Consider the following 20,432-nt stretch of genomic DNA (forward strand, 5'->3'; position numbering starts at 1 on the left):
GCTGATGCTTGGACCAACCAAGCCACTTGTTGTAGGCGGGCAAGAAAGAGAGAGAGAGGGGGGAGGGGATAGAAGCAGATGATCATTTCTCTTATGTACCCTGACCAGGACTTGAACCCAGGATGTTCATACACTGGGACAATGCTCTACCCACTGAGCCAATCTGCCAGGGATGAAAAAGAAATCTTTAACTCACGTTAGATAATAGCCATCAAACATGAATGGGGACTAACGTGGTTGTCACTGACAAAGCGATTCCCGAAGCACACAAACCTCTCACACCCAGGGCACCGGCCACAGGACACACCTCACCCCCCTGCCTGACAGTTCAGGGACCACTACCGTGAAGGAAGAGTAACTTGTCCACGAAGAAGACATTCTGGACAAGGCTTTTCCTGCTTAAGCCCGGGCTCTGAGCACACCCTTTCTCTGATCCATTAAACTATTTTCAGCGCTGTTTCTTCTGAGTTATGGATCAACCTACATGCAGAAGCCTTTGAAGATATTTATTGATGACCAATGAATAACACCGTCATTGATTACTAATCTAACTCGTATTCCACAATTGATGTCAGTCTAGACATTTCACAGGAGCGATTCCAGCTGAAATTTTGACAATAGATCCAAACAAGCCAGGACCCTGAGTATCTGCTCACTCACTTAAAATGAAAATTCTTTTTTTTTCATATGTTTAAAGGACAGCCAGAGCAGATGTAGAGAAGACAGAAATCATCTCTCGGTCACTCAGGGTCTCCTTTCCTGCTGGGGGGCAGCACCCTCGCGCCCTCTCCACGGACGTCGCCAGGACAGACCGCAACAGACGTCTGTGTAGAAACTACCCAAGCAGCGAGGCTCTTCGTAAACTGCATGTCGTTTATGCCCGCTGCCATTTTAACTATATCAACAGGCGAGTGAAATTGTCGATTTTAGCGACTACAGTAACTCAGAATCCAGCTTACTCCTGTGAGGGACAGACCTCAGCTTGCGTGCGTGCTAAGCCGGGCCCTGTCTGCAAGGGAAAGGGAGACAGCTTAGTTGGCATTTGAAACACGGAGCTGGTCTGTGGCCTGATTGGGCCCCACAGATGTGAGTCCACAGGGCTTCCTCTCTCAGCAGAATATTAAACACTTCATTGCTAGGAAGCTCCTCACTAAATAATTCTATTTCCTCCTCAGGAGCTGACCAAGGTTCCCTAAGAAGATACTCAAGCCTGACCAGGTGGTGGCGGAATGGATAGAGTGTCAAACTGGGATGCGGATGACCCAGGTTCAAAATCCCAAGGTCGCCGGCTTGAGCGTGGGATCATAGACATGGCCCCATGGTTGCTGACTTGGTCTGCTACAGCCCCCTGGTCAAGGCACATACGCCCCCTTTCTTCCATCTCTCAGCTTGGCTCCCACCCCTCACCAGCAAAGCTAGGCCAGCAGGGACCCACACTGTGGGCTGGAGGCAAACAGCAGGGGGTCTGCACACGGGCCATCAGCATCAAGTCTGCTGTTCCCGCTGAGTGGTCTCTGGTCAGTGAGAGACTCAGCCCAGCCCAGGTGCGAAACGTCACCTCACACTCAGCGGTGTCCGTCCTCTGCCGTGCGGCTGAGGGATGTCCGACGCTTACTGTTACTTAGTGAGTACAGAACACAAGGAAAGAAGTCCCTTGAATGACCAGCAGCTCCAAGGTGCTCATGAACAGAGCACAAGGACTCCACTGCCTGGATTAACCCAAGGTCAGAATCAGAAGTCGGCTTAACTAGTTCTCTTGGATTTTGAACCACACATGTTTAGATGACCCATATCTGTCATCGGCAGGGAGGATTGTACAAGTCTACAAGAATTACTGCTTAGTCACATGCAGAAACTAGTCTAAGAGTTAGCTGATTTGTATTCTAACCAAAGAATAAATCGCGGAAAAATGACTCATGTTGCTACACATTAGTTTGTAAAAGTGTGATTAAAAGTGTCACCTAAAAAATGTAACGTAAGCTTGATCAGGTGGTGGCGCAGTGGATAGAGCACTGGACTGGGATGCAGAGAACCCGGATTCGGGACCCCGAGGCCACCAGCATGAACGCGGGCTCATCAGGTTTGAGCAAGGCTCACCAGCTTGAGCCCAAGGTCACTGGCTCGAGCAAGGGGTTACTCGGTTTGCTGAAAGCCCACAGTCAAGGCACATATGAGAAATCAATCAATGGACAACTAAGGAACCACAAGAATTGATGTTTCTCATCTCTCTCCCTTCCTTTCTGTCTGTCTTTGTCTCTGACACACACACACACACACACACACACACACACACACACATCCTGAGAAGAGTTTGCAGGCAGGACAGATGGGCTCGGAGCAGACCCAGGGACAGGGCTGCTGGAGACAGTTTGCTGGGACTCTGTTCCCTAGAATTTCACTGCTCAGCGGCCGGGGGAGCGGCCATGTTGGAATGAGATAATAACACGCCCGACGTTGGAGGAATTCTTCACCATTTCGGAGGTATTTCCACCTTGTCCGTCAGAGGACCACGGTGCACAAGGACTGTGGGGACTTTGATGGACCAGCCGAGGGAGGGAAACAGAGGGCCGCCCGGTGCACACCGAGGGCGCGGTGACGCCGCACACCTACCTGCAGGGTGCACACCGAGGGCGCGGTGACGCTGCACACCTACCTGCAGCGTGTAGCCCGGCTCACACTGGAAGGCCAGCACGTCGTTGACCATGTACCGGTCGCCCGTCTTGAACCCGTTGCTGGGCAGCACCGGCTCCTGGCACGCGGCGAGTCCGACGGCTGTGGAAATGCAGACACACCGAGAAGTTAGGTCACAGACACCGCGTCCTTGTATCTGACTCCTGAAGTGACTTTCTCAGCTGCCCGCCTCCTGCAGGGAGGACAGAGACTGGAGCTCTTCCCTGGGTAGCCTGCCGAGGAGTCATTCCGGAACTGAGTCCGGGGCGAGCCCATTCTGAGCTGTTCCTTTATTTCACGTCAATACTGATGTCTTAGCAGACGCTTCTCTCGGGGAGACGTACAGCAACGAGCGGATGTGTGAACAGACTGCTCCTCATGTCAAATATTAATTGATTTTACTCTTGATTTCTTTGCATGAAATGTCTCCTCCATTTTTCATAGGAAGCACTTCAATTCTAGCACATACACAATGTGAAAAGTCCTTAAGGAACTATGTCCCGTATTAGATGCCAAACCCCATGCTGTTTCTGTTTATATATTTATACTTATTTTATTTTATCAAGTGAAAAGCAGGGAGGCAGAGAGACAGACCACACATGTGCCCCAAACTGGATCCACCTGGCAACCCCCATCTGGGGCTGCTGCTCTGTTGCTCAGCAACCGAGCTATTTTAGTGCCTGAGGTGAGGCCTTTGGAGCCATCGTCAATGCCTGGGGCCAACTTGCTTATTTGAGCCATGGCTGCATTAGGGGAAGAGAGAAATAGAGAGAGAGAGAGAGAGAGAGAGAGAGGAGGGGTACGGATGGAGAGAGAGGAGGGGTACGGGTGGAGAAGCAGATGGTCGCCAGGGCCTGTGTATTGTTTCTCAAATATGCTTAACATTTAGGAAAAATGTTAAGTGTGAATCCGGAAACCCTGCCCCTTCAGACAACTAATCTGAGAACAAACACTTCTCTCCTCTCATTTAAAGATAACAAAAAGAACCTTCTTGTGAATAGTCTATATTTAGCTAAAGGACCCATATGTACAGACCCTGAATCCACCATCAAACACCTTCCTGGATGAAACGGTCTCTAGTTAAGGCACCGACAATGTTTTAAATGTTTTATGGAATATTGGAACTCAGCCTAAACTATCCTAAGTAGTATTTAATACCAATCCCTATAAACCTTATCTTACCAACAAACAAACTAGCAACAGTATCTTATGGAATCAGAAAAAAGAATCTGCAATGGCCACTAGAGAACCGGGGACTGTAAATAATGTCATCCATCACTCTAGGGCGCCTTCTCCTCGCACACAGGTGTAAGGTACAGATGGCGTACCAGGGAGAGAAATCGGGGAGAAGGGCGGCGTCTTTGGTACAGACCAGGTTAAAATCCTCCAGGTGGCCGTGAGCACGAACAGTAACACTCATGAACTGAGGGGACTCCAGGTGACGGGGCGGGGAAGGGATGTGGGTGGGGCTCTATTGATTGGGAAGGGAACCCCGCTGGCCACGGGAGGAGCTCGTCTCTGCAGGGCCATCGGCTACGAGAGTGTGTGGGCCTCGTGTGGGGTGCAGACGCACCCCACCTGCCTCGCCCGCAGGACCAGGTCCACACGGCGGGCACTGCGGCCCACATGCCCCCTCTGCTCACTCATGTGCCCCACTGTCCCCGGCACTTGACACAGAAAACACAACTCCAGGACTGGGGACAGCCAGCCCAGCTGGCCTCCGAGAGCGGTCAGGGCCAACCGGACTCTGCCCGTCCAGGGTGCCCGTCCAGGGTGCGGGTCGGGACAGGCCGTGCTTGGACACCCCAGACAGGGATGGACACACGATGGGTTAGTCAGCATGGAGATGCAGCGGACAGCTCTGATCCTCACAGGGCCTCTCACGACTTCTGATGTCTAATGTTAAGAAAAAGGCCAAGGGACATCCATCCAGGTGGGAGGCTGAGCTGCCCAGACGCGGCACACAGGCCCGTGGGTCTGGTGGGTGAGGTGGCACTCAGTTTGCTCTATTTCTAGAGGTGTCCCACCCCACAACTGCTGAGACCCCCATTGGCATGGTGATGCCATCCCTGGCAACTACTATGCATTAAAGTTTGAGATCTGACCCTCTGTCTCTCCCCCCTCCCAAACCTGAGATGTTGAAACATAGGGAACAGGGTGTCCCCAAGTCACATCGTGGCTGTGACAGTTCACTGGGCCACGCCAGCAACAGAAGGGACAGCCCCAATCCGTGCCTGACGGGATAATCCCAGCCCTGGAGCACAGCGATTCTGTCTGGGACGGCCAGGTCTGAGCTGCTTCACAATGTTTCTCTTAGTTGAAATCGATTTCTCCCAAAACGGCTTTATGTTAAAAAGCAGGAAACACTACATGCATTAAATAGAACTATGTTTTTATTTCCAGCACATTTGGGGGCTTTTCACTGGGCATAAAATTGCTAAATATGCGGAAACCACAATCACGTAGGCCTCTCGTTTCACTGGTATACGTCTAATGTGTGTCTTTAACTTTGGAATGTAGGTTGCAGCTATATTTAAACTTCACATTTTTTTCCTATCGAATATTGGCAAGATCAACTACCATCTATCACTTTTTATTTAAATTTGACCCTGAAAAAATGCACTTAATCTTTGTATAAATTTTTTTACTACAATTTAGAATAGTGAAAAGCTAGTTTTTGAAGTTAACACAACGCCATTTGGGGTTACAGCAAGTGCACACCAGGCACGGCAGAGACCAGCGAGGACCAATAACCCCCAAAGACCAGCGAGTATCAATAACCCCCAAAGACCAGCAAGTATCAATAACCCCCAAGGTGCACTACATGCATCGTATTTGAAAATTAAAAGGAAAATGTGATGTGTCATTCATAATTAACTTCAATTGCCAAGTCCTCCTTACCTTACACATAATGGGTTTTTACTGACTACTTTATGTGTTTATTACATGTTGATTTACATATACTTATTATACGTATATTAATTTATTTTCATTTTCTCTTACTTTGAAATTTATGTGTAAATCTAATTCACTCTGTGAAAGCAAGTCACTTGTATCTGTTTATATCTGTACCTGTATGAATTATAATGAAACTTGTGAATAAATAAAAAAAACATACAAAAACTGTTTTCATCAGGGTGTGATATGATAAGTACACAGGGATGGACATCTTAAATGCAGACAAAAGTGTCTTTCTTTCCATTCTCTTCCACTGTTACTATGTATTCAGTGCCACTATTACTATGGATTCAGTGCCAGTGTTACTATGTATTCAGACAGAAGTGTATTTCTTCCCGTTCTCTTCCACTATTATTATGTATTCAGTGCCAGTGTTACTATGTATTCAGTGCCAGTGTTACTACAGTGTTACTATGTATTCAGACAGAAGTGTCTTTCTTCCCATTCTCTTCCACTGTTACTATGTATTCAGTGCCAGTGAGAAGCTATGAACCAGTCTCCTAGTGATACCATCCAGCATTTTTCAACCACCAGTTCACCAGAAATTTTGTGCCAGTCCATGAAAGAGTTAACCACTTGGATGTTATATAAAGATTATAGAGTCTATAATCATTGGGTCTATAATCTTCATACATTAGGGTGATAAACTCTTTACAGACTCACATAAAATTTTCTGGTGGACCAGCACCAGTTTGCAGACCGGCGGTTGAAAAACACTGGTAAACAAGCAAAACGAAGCAAATGTACACCCAGAAATGAAGTTGCAAAGTAGGGGAGAGTCACAGGATGGTCCGCAGATACCTGTTAACCTGTTGAGCTGTCCTGGGCCAGCACCCAAGTGTTCTCCAAACATTGAGTTTATTCCCTAACGATGCCCACTCCGCCAGCAGCACTCAGTGAGTGGGACCCAGTCAGAGTACACTCATGTCACAAGTGGGGGTCTTACCGTGGGGTCTGAGAACCATGCCTGCAGCACTGGGGACAGACCTGACACAGCTAGGCTGAAGCACGGCAGACCCCGTGGAGCTCTCCTGCGTATCAGGAAAATGGAGCAGGGGGAGCCCTTTCAGAGAAAGACCCACCATGTGCCTTACCTCTTGTCCCAAAACACAACCATCAGAGAGGAGGAGAGGCGGCACGAGAACAACACGCAACACGGGACACAAAACCTTAGTGCCTTAGGAGACGGGGAAGTGAACTCCCTGACTGTCAGGAGACGGAAGAAGGTGTGCTAGAGGATTTGGGGGGGAAGAGGAAAGGAGAGGCTATTCGCATTTAACCACTATTCTAATCAAAATGCTAAACGAAGGTGTGAGAAGAGCAGGTGGGTGGGGTCTGGGGATTGCCAGCTGGAGAGATGGTGGCCTTCAGCCCACAGATGCACACACCTTCTCAGACCTTCTCAGAAGAGGGAGATCTCTAATGCCCCCTCATTCGGGACCGAGTTTTGGGAGAAGGCTGTTCCAGTTGAGCGGAGCTGATATGTAGAGTTGTTCAATCATGGGTGGCAGTATCACGTAAGTGATGGACAAAATTACAAAAAAAAAAAACCCTTCGGTTAAAAGGTATTTATCGAGTGATATCAGAGAAATGGTGCCGTGAGGAGTGCTCCCGATACCTCTCCACAAAATTTCAACAAGTTTTTCAACTAGAGACAGGAAAAACGATCCCAGAAGCATCCGTAGGTCCCACACACTGAACAAAAAGGTATGATTGGGCGAAAAGGTGGCTAAATATATAATCAACCCTGAAGGAAATAAGACGAAGAACGAAACACTCGCCTTCCTCACTGACTTGAGCAAGGGCTGCTTTCACTTGGAACTGAGAGAGAGTGAGGGCTCGGGATGTGGAAAGAGCTGGGCTAGGACACAGACGTTCAAGCCAAGGAAAGGGTGTGCCCGCGGTGACTCAGCCCACGCGAGCTAATGCCGGCACCAGACCCTGGCAAAGGCGGACCAGTGGAGGCCTCCATTACCCCCGATATCCTGGTAGGCAAGTGCGGACAGTGTGCGAGTGGTTCCTCCTAGCGCCCCGGGCGTGGGCGCCCCTGTTCTGGGACAGAGAGGCAGGGTCAAAGACTTCTGCGTGGGCTGCGACCAGAGTCTCGGTATAATGCCTGCTCCCCGAACAACAGTGCACGGGGAGTGCGCGAAAGCGGACTTCCCCATGCCTGGGCCTCTCCAGGCGGGCGAGGCACCTCTCCCAAGCCTAACAAAGAACATTCCCAGGGAAGAAAAATACGGAAGCGCTAGGGGGAGGGGCGTGCAGGCAGCTTGCAGACAGTCTCTGGAGCAGATCCGCGGACCCAATCGCTGAAATTAGCTTAACCCACAGTCTGCTCACTGCCCACTGGCTTACGCGGCTCTGGCTGACAAGGTCTTCTTTCTCAGGTCAGCGATCTAAGACAAGAGATGTGATATTTTTTAAGGCCTCTTGCTCTGCATTTAGTGGCTGGGGCAACTTCCTGCCAGCAGACACAGGGTGGAAAACACATTCCTACGGAACAGAGCTCAGAGAACACTGCAGAAGTTGGGCAGGTGAGGCTGTAGGCTTCCTAACAAGGACGAAGCCTGCAGAGAGCAATCCCATGGAACACTAAGGCAAATTTAAGTAGATATACCTGGGGAACCTTAGAAAGGAGCCTGAACAAAAGTCAACACGCCCCCTACCTGCTTAAGCTGGTGGCTCTGACTGGCAGAGCTTTCATACCCAGGGCTGTGCTCTAAAAAGAGGGACTTGGCAGCTTCTAAGACCTCCTGTTCTGTAGGCAGCGACCAGGGCATCTTCTTCCCAGCCAATACAGGATACAAAGTGCAGGAAGCCTGGGGAGAGTGGTCCCACAGAGTGCTGAGGCATACTGGACATGCCTGGGGGCTCATAGAAAGGCACCCTGAGAGCAATTGGCTCCCAGCCCTGCCTGATTACACTGGCGGCTCTGACTGACAGAGCCTCACCCAGAGCCCTGGGCTGAGTGGGGACAGAGTGGGGATTTTCCAGCTCTTTGAGCCTCTTACTCTCCAGGCAGAGGCAGCAGCAACCTCATAGCTGGATCATCAGACTGCTAATTCAGGAAGGAGAGACTAGGAGAGAGGCTCCGGGAAAACGGACTCTCCCATTGTTGGAGCCTGCAAATGCTAACAAGCCGGGACTGCCAATGAGACTGAGGCCTAGTATATGACATCACCATAGCGACACATCAATTGCAAACCTCTACCTAAGCGTGCCACAGGGGCAGAGCCTGGGGTACAGAGTCACCGACCAGGAAAAAAAAAGGAAGAAGATAACCTCTCAGAATCAAGAATAATCCACAGTCTTTATAACTTTTTTCACTTTTTTTTTGTTTCTTTCATCTTATCTTTATTTTTTCTTCTTCCACCTTGGTCCTTTTATCCTCTGCTCGTCTTATTATTTTCTCTTCATCTTGAACTACATTACCCATAGGCGTTACATTTCCAATTTTTTTTCCTTTTCTTTTTCTATCTCTCTATGAGAGTTACACTCTAAAACCCTTAACTCTCTATTTTTTCTTCTTCTTTATTTTTCTTTTTTCTTTCTCCCTCTCAGTTTCTTATTTTCTCTTTTACTTTTCCTCTCATTGGATCCTCACTCACAAACAAGTTATTTTATTTTGGATTCAAATATTTACTTTGTGGCATTTTGTGTGCTTTTTACTTCGCTTTTTAACTCATTAGCATTCCCCCCAACCCTGGCTCTCCATTCTATGTAGTTTTTGTTCCACTTAACACAATAGTATTTTTTTCTTTTTCTTGTTTCCTTTCTGTCTCTTTCACTATATCTCTCATTGAACCATCATTTACAAGCAAATTATTTTATTCTTGATCCAAATTTTTTCCTTTTTTTGCATTTTGTGGGTCCCTACCGTGGTTTTTGACCCTTTATCATTTCCCCCCAACTCAGGCCCTCCTTTATAGGTAGTTTTTGTTCCATTTAGCACAATATAATTCTTAGTTTGTCACGGTATTTTCTCAAAGAAAGAAAAAGAAATAATAATAATTTTTAAAATTATTTTTTATTGTCTATTGTTTTTTACTTTTTAATCTTTATTAATTCTCATTAGTGTTATCAACAAAACCACCCTCAGATGCCATTAAGGGAAAGGAAATCGAATATCATGGATACAAAAGACAGAGATGTAGCACAGATAGATGAGGAAAAATCTATAGAAAAAAACTTAATAGATTGGAAACCTTGGAGTTAAATGACAGAGAATTTAAAATAGAAATCCTAAAAATACTCAGAGATAAACAAGAAAACACAGAAAGGCAATTTAGGGATCTCAAAAAACAACTCAACGAACACGAAGAATATATAAGGTCTACCAGAAAGTTCTGTCCGTTTTTGGAATAAAACAAAATACAAATTGTTCTTACCATCAATAAACTTTATTAAATAATATAATTGCCATTATTATTAATGATTTCTTGCCAGCGTGAGGGCAATTTGTATATCCCATTTTTGAAAAATGTTTTATCTTTTGATGTGAAAAATTGAACCAGTGCTTGTTTGATATCTTCTTCATTTCTGAATTTTTTGCCCTTCAAAAAATTTTGTAAGGACCAAAACAAGTGATAGTCAGAGGGTGCTAAGTCCGGGGAAAATGGTGGATGGGACAGAATTTCCTAGCCTAGTTCTGCAATTTTTTGACAAATCCCCAAAGCAGCATGTGGCCTGGCATTATCATGATGCAGTATGATGTTCGTCCTATTGAACATCGACAGCCTCTTTTCTTGGACTGCTGTCTTTAAATTATCGAGTTGCTGACAATACTTCTCCAAATTGAGCTTTTCGTTCAGTTTCTGTGATCTCCGATGTTGTCAGAAAAGGATCTTGCTCCAACATGGTCTTAGCAACATTGTCATCGATCAAAGATGGTCGCCCAGAACGTGGCTTATTAGAAAGGTCAAAATCATCTGTTTCGAAGTTTTCCAACCATCTTCTGCATATCCTATCAGAAACTGTACCTTCAACAAAAACTTTCAATAAATTTCTACATGCTTCTGTAGCATTTCTCCTTGTTGAAATTTGTAAAAATACAGTGGCATAAATGAACTTTATCAGTAGCAACGGGTACACTATCTCTTCACACATAAGACTAATGTGAATCAACTTTGTTTTAGTTAATTTGCTATGTCAGTATGTATACATTAAGTGATAAAAATAGAGAGGCACATATGCTCCAAATAAACATGTGCTTATTATGTATTGAAATTTATTGTGATAGAAATGGACAGAACCTTCCAGTAGACCTTATATTACCAAGGAAATTGAAATTATGAAAACAAATCAGAGATGAAAAACTCAATTCATGAACTGAAAAACGAGGTAACAAGCTTAACTAATAGAACAGACCAGATAGAAGAGAGGATTAGTGACATAGAAGACAGGCAACTTGAGGCACAGCAGAGAGAAGAAGAGAGAGACTCACAAATTAAAAAAAAAAAAATGAGAAAGCCCTACAGGGATTGTCTGACTCCATCAAATAGAGTAATATAAGGTAACAAAAGAGTAACATATAGGTATATCAGAAGGAGTAGAGAGAAAAAATTGAATGAAGAACATATTCAAATAAATAATAGATGAGAACTTCCAAAGCCTGTGGAAAGAACTAACGCCTCAAATTCAAGAAGCAAACAGGACACCGAGTTACCTTAACCCAAAAAAACCTACTCCAAGGCACATCATAATGAAATTGGCACAAACCAATGACAAAGAAAAAATTCTCAAGGCAGCCAGGGAAAAGAAGAATACAACATATAAAGGAAGGCCTATTAGATTATCATCAGATTTCTCAGCAGAAACTCTATAAGCGAGAAGAGAGTGGACCCCAATATTTAAAGTTTTGATAGAGAGGAACTTTCAGCCACGAATACTATACACATCAAAGCTATCCTTCAAATATGAAGGAGAAATAAAAAATTCAGAGATACAGAAAAGATCTGGGAATTTATCATCAGAAAACCCCAACTCGAGGAAATACTAAAGGGGGTTTTCCAACCAGATACAAAGAACAAAACAAAACAAAACCACAAGTAAAAGCTCCACCAAGAACACAATAAAACCAAATTTAAACTGTGACAACAAAAACAAAAAAAAGGGGGGGAGAGGATAGAGATTAACAGTAGCAAAGGACGATGGAGTACCAAAGCACTCATAAGATAGTATATTACAATGAACATGATAGGTACCCTTTTCATCACTTAATGGTAACCACCCCTAAAAAAACCATCACAGAAGCACATGACTTAAAAAAGGTAGCAACAGAGGAAAGAAGTATGGAATACAACCAAACAAAAACAAATGATAGAAAAACAAAAGAGAAGAGTCAAACAAGATACAAAATTAACAGAAAGCAATTTATAAAATGGCAATAGGGAACACACAAGTGTCAATAATTACACAATGTAAACAGATTAAACTCACCAATATAAAGACAGAGTAGCAGAATGGATTAAAAAAAATCCAACTGTATGCTGCCAGCAAGAAACACATCTAAACAAGGATAAAAACAAATTCAAAGTGAAAGGCCGGAAAACAATACTCCAAGAAAATAACATCCAAGAAAAAGCAGATATAGCAATATTCATATCTAATGCTGACTACAAGACAGCAAAAGTACTCAGAGACAAAAATGGTCATTTCATAATGATTAAGGGGACACTGAATCAAGAAGACATAACAATTCTTAACATGTATGCACCTAACCAAGGAGCACCAAAGTATATAAGAAGCTACTGACTGACCGAAAAACAAAAACTGACAAAAATACAATCATACTTGGAGACATCACTACACCGCTGATGGCTCTAGATCGTTCATCCAAACAGAAAATCAATAAAGAAATATTGGCCTTAAATGAAACACTAGAGCAATTGGATATGATAGACATCTACAGGACACTTCATCCCAAAGTGACAGAGCATACATTTTTCTCTAATGTACATGAAACATTCTCAAGAATTGACCACATGTTGGGCCACAAAAATAACATCAGCAAATTCAGAGAAATTGAAATTGTACCAAGCATATTTTCTGATCATAAAGCCTTGAAACTAGAATTCAACTGCAAAAAAGAGGTAAAATAACATCACAAAAATGTGGAAACTAAGCCCTGGCCGGTTGGCTCAGCAGTAGATTGTCGGCCTGGAGTGCGGGAGACCTGGGTTCGATTCCTGGCCAGGGCACATAAGAGAAGCACCCATTTGCTTCTCCACCCCCCCCCCTTCCTCTCTGTCTCTCTCTTCCCCTCCCGCAGCCAAGGCTCCATTGGAGCAAAGATGGCCCGGGTGCTGGGGATGGCTCCTTGGCCTCTGCCCCAGGCGCTAGAGTGGCTCTGGTCGCGGCAGAGCGACTCCCTGGAGGGGCAGAGCATCGCCCCCTGGTGGGGAGAGCGTCGCCCCTGGTGGGCGTGCCGGGTGGATCCCGGTCAGGCGCATGCGGGAGTCTGTCTGTCTCTCCCCGTTTCTAGCTTCAGAAAAATACAAAAAAAAAGGGAAAAAATGTGGAAACTAAACAACATATTTTAAAAAATGAGTGGGTCAAAGAAGAAATAAGCGCAAAGATCAAAAGATACATAAAGACAAATAAAAATGACAATACGACATATCAGAATCTCTGGGATGCAGCAAAAGCAGTAATAAGAGGAAAGTTCATATCACTACAGGCCTACATGAACAAACAAGAGAAAGCTCAAGTAAATCACTTAACTTCACATCTTAAGGAACTAGAAAAAGAAGAACAAAGACAACCCAAAACCAGCTGAAGAAAGGAAATAATAAAAATTAGAGCAGAAATAAATGAAACAGAGAACAGAAAAACTATAGAAAAAATTAATAAAACAAGGAGCTGGTTCTTTGAAAAGATCAATAAAATTGATAAACCCTTGGCAAGACTCACCAAGGGAAAAAGAGAAAGGACTCATATAAACAAAATCCAAAATGAAAGAGGAGAAATCACCACAGATATCATAGATATACAAAGAATTATTGTAGAATACTATGAAAAACTATATGCCACCAAATTCAACAATCTAGAAGAAATGGATAAATTCCTAGAACAATACAATCTTCCTACACTGGGTTATGAAGAAGCAGAAAGCCTAAACAGAACAATAAGCAGGGAGGAAATAGAAAAAACTATTAAAATCCTTCCCAAATATAAAAATCCAGGCCCAGACGGCTATACTAGTGAATTCTATCAAACATTCAAAGAAGACTTGGTTCCCATTCTACTCAGTCTTCCAAAAAAAAATTGAAGAAGAAGCAATACTGCCAAACACATTTTATGAGGCCAACATAACTCTCATTCCGAAACCTGGCAAGGACGGCACATAAAAAAGAAAACTATAGACTGATATTTCTAATGAATACAGATGCTAAAATACTAAACAAAATACTAGCAAATCGAATATAACAACATATTAAAAAAATAATACATCATGATCAAGTGGGATTCATCCCAGAATCTTAAGGATGGTTCAACATACGTAAAACGGTTAACGTAATACACCGTATCAACAAACAAGAGAACAAAAACCACATGATCTTATCAATAGATGCAGAAAAGGCATTCGATAAAATACAACACAACTTTGTTTAAGACACTCAACAAAATGGGTATAGAAGGAAAATATCTCAACATGATAAAGGCCATATATGATAAACCATCAGCTAACATCATATTAAATGGCATAAAAATGAGGACTTTCCCCCTTAAATCAGGAACAAGACAGGGTTGTCCATTCTCTCCACTCTTATTTAACTTGGTGCTAGAAGTTCTAGCCAGAGCAATCAGACAAGATAAAGAAATAAAAGGCATCCATATCGGAAAAGAAGAAGTAACAGTGTCAGCTTTTGCAGATTATATGATTCTATACATCGAAAACCCCAATGACTCCACAAAAAGATTACTAGAAACAATAAACCAATACAGTAAGATCGCAGGATAAAAAATTAATATACAAAAGTCCATAGCCTTTCTATATGCCAACAATGAAACACTAGAAAACGAATTAAAAAAAATGATCCCTTTCACTGTTGCAACAAAAAAAATAAAATACCTAGGAATAAACATAACAAAGAATGTAAAGGACCTATATAATGAAAACTACAAAGCATTGTTAAGGGAAATTGAAAAAGATACAATGAAATGGAAAAATATTCCTTGTTCTTGGATAGGAAGAATAAATATAATCAAAATGACCATATTACCCAAAGCAATATACAAGTTTAATGCAATTCCCATCAAAATTCCAATGACATTTTTTAAAGAAATGGAACAAAAAATCATTAGATTTATATGGAACTATAAGAAACCCCAAATAGCCAAAGCAATCCTAAGGAAAAAGAACAAAGCTGGGGGCATTACAATACCTGACTTCAAATTATATTATAGGGCCATGACAATCAAAACAGCATTGTATTGGCAGAAAAATAGACACTCAGACCAATGGAGCAGAATAGAAAGTCCAGAAATAAAACTACATATATATGGTCAAATGATTTTCGATATGGGGGACAAGAACACACAATGGAGAAAAGAAAGCCTCTTCAACATATGTTGCTGGGAAAACTGGAAAACCACATGCAAAAGAATAAAACTCGACAGTATGTCCCCTTGTACTAAAATTAATTCAAAATGGATCAAAGATCTAAATATAAGACCTGAAACGATAAAGCATATAGAAGAAAACATAGGTACTCAACTCATGGACCTTGGTTTTAAAGAGCATTTTATGAATTTGACTCCAAAGGCAAGGGAAGTGAAGGCAAAGATAAATGAATGGGACCACATCAGACTAAGAAGTTTTTGCTCAGCAAGAGAAACTGGTAACAAAACAGACAGCCAACTAAATGGGAGATATTTTCAAACAGCAACTCAGATAAGGGCCTAATATCCAAAATATACAAAGAACTCATAAAACTCAACAACAAACAAACAATCCAATAAAAAAAAAAATGGGAAGAGGACATGGACAGATACTTCTCCTAGGAAGAAATACAAATGGCCAACAGATATATAAAAAGATGCTCATCTTCATTAGCTATTAGAAAAATGCAAATCAAAACTACAATGAGATACCACCTCACACCTGTTTAGATTAGCTATTATCAACAAGACAGGTAATAGCAATGTTGGAGAGGCTGTGGAGAAAAAGGAATCCTCATTCACTGTTGGTGGGAATGTAAAGTAGTACAACCATTATGGAAGCAAGTATGGTGGTTCCTCAAAATACTGAAAATAGAGCTACCTTATGACCCAGCAATCCCTCTACTGGGTATATACCCCCAAAACTCAGAAACAGTAGTAATACTAAAAGACACATGTAGCCCCATGTTCACTGCAGCATTGTTCACAGTGGCCAAGACATGGAAACAACCAAAAAGCCCTTCAATAGATGATCGGATAAAGAAGATCTGGTACATATATATTATGTAATACTACTCAGCCATAAGAAATGATGACATTGGATCATTTACAACAGAAAGGATGGATCTTGATAACTTATGGAGTGAAATAAGTAAATTAGAAAAAACTAAGAACTGCATGATTCCATACTTAGGTGGGACATAAAAATACTAAAAGACATGGACAAGAGTGTGGTGGTTATGGGGTGGGGGGAGAAGGAGAGGGAGGGAGAAGGGGGAGGGGAGGGGCACAAAGAACACCAGATAGAAGGTGACGGAAGACAATCTGACTTTGGGTGACGAGTATGCCACATAACTGAACGACAAGATAACCTGGAGATGTTTTCTTTGAACACATGTACCCTGATTTATTAATGTTACCCCATTAAAATTAATAAAATAAAACAAAAAGAGCATTAAACTAGACACAAAAATAGACATGTGGAAAGAGATATAAATAAAAGAAGTATTCTAAAGACTTCCTAAAATAAGGTTGTGACACAGAACCACCTGATAGGAAAATTTCAAATTATTTCTCAGAAGTAGAGGCGTCGAGAAGAGGAAGTTGTTCGGTTACCAGCGCATTTGCTATAGAAAGTGTATCTGGTTCTTTCAGAGCACAGATTGCTTACACACTATATCCTAATAGATAAGATGTTTATTATCTTATCTACAAAGGCTAGAAAGACACGTTTCCTTGAACAGTTGTTCAGACTCCCTGGTTCTGAATCGCCAGGTAATCAGGGATTAAACAGAAAAGACCATTCTGCTTTCCAAGGGGTTAGACCGGAGGCTACAGGGAGACAGCAGAAAGCATGGGAAATGTTGTAGACACCATGGCATTTATGTCATGCGATTGACAGATCTATAGTCTGAGCATTTCAAACGTAAAAAACGGGGGACTTTAGAAGTACGCGATTTCATCAAATTGCCGTTAGATTTAGAAGGTAGCAAAAGAAGATTTTCTTCTTGAGGTATCTAGCCTGTCTAAACAAAGACTGCAGCACAAAGCCATTATAAAGACAATGTGCTAATTGGCCCAGATGAAGCACGGAAAGTCTTTGCTGCTCCTGACCACCCAATGAGAGTCACGCACAGAACAGGAGAATCGGCCTCATTGGGGCCGCTGTTCTCACTCCATTCGGCAAAATTCTGAGACTGGTTGGCAGAAATCTTGAAAATAAAACAAATGATTTTGAAATAAACATGGAAATTTTGTCAAACGTTTCGATCGGGATAAAGAAGACCTTTGTTCATGTTGTTGAAATAAGATGGAGCATGTTTTTCTCAACGCCACGCTGTCCTCAAGGAGCCGGTAGACACATGCTGTGGAGACGCTGTGATCAGGCGGTCACCAGGTGCTGGTCACCGGAGGCTGAGCGTGAGAGACGGCATCAAGGGTCTTTGAAATAAAACTATTCAGAGAAAGTCCTTTGGATCATCGAATAATTAATATAAATATAAAAGCAAGAAAGGGCTTAACAGGGAGCAGTTAAGGGGTTGACCTGACCTGAGCACACCACCGAGTGGAGGCCGGTTTCCGGGCTGTGCGGCTGGGGCGGTGCTGAGCTCGCCTCTGCACGCACAGGTGGAAGTCCCGTCCACGCATCGGGGGTGGGTGCGGCTCTCCCTGTCCAGTCTCATTTCCCACAGCCATGTGACCAGGGCACCACTCAAGTGGAGAAACCCCCCTCATACTCCTGATGGAATGAGGAACAACCACTAACTCCTGCGTCGACACATGCATGAATTTACAAAGTCTGTTATGAGCACAGAGGAGCAACCTGCGTGGTCCGTATTCCATGATGACAGCGAGCACCCCCTTCACAAGGCCTAGGGTGTTTTATCTCAGAAGACTTAAGCTCTTTTCCAGAACTTGAATCTTCGTGGAGACGCCTCCTTCCGAGGGCGTGTTCTGAGACGAGCACACCGGGAGGTGGGGTGGAGGGGCCCGCGAGGTCACTGACCACGGCCAGGAGGAAAGAACTCTGAAGGTGCCCCTGGAAAACGTAAGTTTCTCGTGACAGCGTGCGGCGGACCGTGGGCTCAGACCCCCTGCAGAATTCACGTGGTGCATGTCGTCCGTGCTCAGCACTGAAGCAAAAATTGATACGTGACTGTCATGTCAAGGTCACCTCTGCATTCTCCAGAAAACCATTTCTTGGAGACAACTTCCTTTGTGATTATAAATACTGAATATAGAAGATGGTAGGTGTGTGTCTCCTTGATTATTTATTATCTTTTCTTTTTAAAAAAAAAATGTGATGAAACAAATAAATTCTATATCCACATTTGCTTTTACCACCAGATCCAAAGCTAAAATGAATGCCTAGATTCTTTCAAAACAAGTGGCTCGTATACTTACATATTTCTCTTTAGTTTCGCTGCCTTTTAAAAATTTTGTTTCTTCTCTTGATATCCTTGTTAGATGCATTTTTGTTTTAAGTTGCATCAAATACCTGAGCAGTACACAGGTTACCTCTTCTTTCTTTACATCTATTTTTTAATTCACATAACTATGTCTTCCCAGTGAGGCCTTATATATTCATGATATAGAATTATTCCTGCTATATACCTAACTACCATCTACGTCAGTGGTCCCCAACCCCCGGGGCTGTGGACCGGTACTGGTCTGTGGGCCATTTGGTACTGGTTCACAGAGAAAGAATAAATAACACAAAACGTCAGAATAACAAATTTAAATACATTTGAATAATGAGGACATGCTCGTTCCTCCTTTAACTTAGCCCAGTAAGTGTCGTAAGTCCGACAATTATATTTAAAAATACCACAGTTTTTACGCCAGTCACATAATTTTATTTTGTGCATTTATCCGTCCCACCCTAAAGGCCCGTCCGTGAAAATATTTTTTGACATTAAACCGGTCCATGGCCCAAAAAAGGTTGGGGGACCACTGCTCTACATAAATACATATCAGAAGAACTTAAGTGTATAGTAAGTTGTGAACTTACTGTTCTTGAAATAAAACAACTATATCACAGCCTTCTCTAGATCCATCAATATCTAAAGAAAAAGAAATTGAAGTCCAAACTAGGTCAATTCTAACAATAACATCATTTGTATTTATTTTATCATGGCAGGTAATCATTTTAACGAACGGCAGTTACTATGTTGAACTTGCAGGCCTGAGACAGTGTCCAAACCATCTCCATTCAACACTCCCGCAAGGGGGATTAGTGTTTATTTCAAGCAATGAGTGCGTGGCTACAGTTACTTTTACCCGAATTTCTCTTTTATTCCCCTCAGAACAACTACCACTGACTGACTCAAACTCCTGCTGTATTTTCAGCTTGTCACCGAGCCTCTGCCCTCACTGCCACGGAAGGTGTTACTGCCGCAGTCGGGGCGGGCCAGGCGCTTGTCCCTCTGCATGGCCTTCCCGCTCTGGGGCCCAACCTCAGACATGGGACCACGGCTTCCCCCCTGGGCCACGTGGCCCCACGGCAGGGTGGCTGACGGAAGCATGGCTCACTCTCCGCTCTGCAGGCCTGCTGGGGCCGACGCTGCCCCTCTCTCTCACCTGCGGCCAGAGGCCCGACGCCACAGCGCACAGGCTCCGGAACGTCGACATGAGCTCCTCCGGGGCTCTTCCAGGAAGTGCGTGGTGACAGGGGAAAAAGACGGGCTCTTGAGAAACACAGTGAAATAAAAAAATAGAAAAAGCGTCCTTAGATAGAACCATTCCGGTGCTGCTTTTACCCAGTGTCACACGTCAGCACGATACAGGGTTAATTGATCGCAGCAGGCTCTCCGGAGGTCACACACGCCTGTCCCCATCGGGTTCACGACACGCATGTGGGGTGCAGGCATTAGACAGGGTATCTGTCGTCCGGCTCTCTGCCGACACAGAGATGAACGTCCGACCTCGCCAGACATTACTGCGCATCAGCTCAATCACGAGAACAGTCTGACTGAATGGGGGAGTGTTTAATAATGAGAAGTATGATGGTTAAATCAGAACCGCTCTGTGTAAAAGAACACCGTCTATGACAAGCAATCTCTAAGGAAGGAGTAATTTTCCATGACATACAATTCCATGATGTATCTGTAAATACCTGAATTTACTTTTTTCAGATATGAAACAATGTATCACTATGTTAAAGTTATGTGTTAGGTAGGTAGGTAGATGATGGATACAGATAGACGAATGGATAATTTCATTTAAAACGTAATATTTGATAAAAAGATTCTCCATGGTTAGTATATAACACAGTTCTGGTAATCATAAACATATCCATAGCTAAATCCACTGTTAAAAACTATGAACAGAGCCCTGGCTGGTTTGCTCAGTGGTAGAGCGTCGGCCTGGTGTGCAGAAGTCCCGGGTTCGATTCCCGGCCAGGGCACACAGGAGAAGCA

At 43.5% G+C, this 20,432-nt stretch overlaps 1 protein-coding gene across 1 annotated transcript in view; it reads right to left on the bottom strand.

Moving 5' to 3' along the window:
- Positions 1-20,432, bottom strand: part of CSMD1 (CUB and Sushi multiple domains 1) — a 1,658,614-nt gene that overhangs the window by 165,828 nt on the left and 1,472,354 nt on the right. The window contains exon 38 of the mRNA XM_066237815.1: positions 2,654-2,772. Within this exon, the coding sequence (XP_066093912.1) occupies positions 2,654-2,772 (119 nt within the window). The remainder of the gene's footprint in view (positions 1-2,653; positions 2,773-20,432) is intronic.

Source organism: Saccopteryx bilineata, chromosome 6, assembly GCF_036850765.1.
Source record: "Saccopteryx bilineata isolate mSacBil1 chromosome 6, mSacBil1_pri_phased_curated, whole genome shotgun sequence".
Lineage (NCBI taxonomy): Eukaryota > Metazoa > Chordata > Mammalia > Chiroptera > Emballonuridae > Saccopteryx > Saccopteryx bilineata.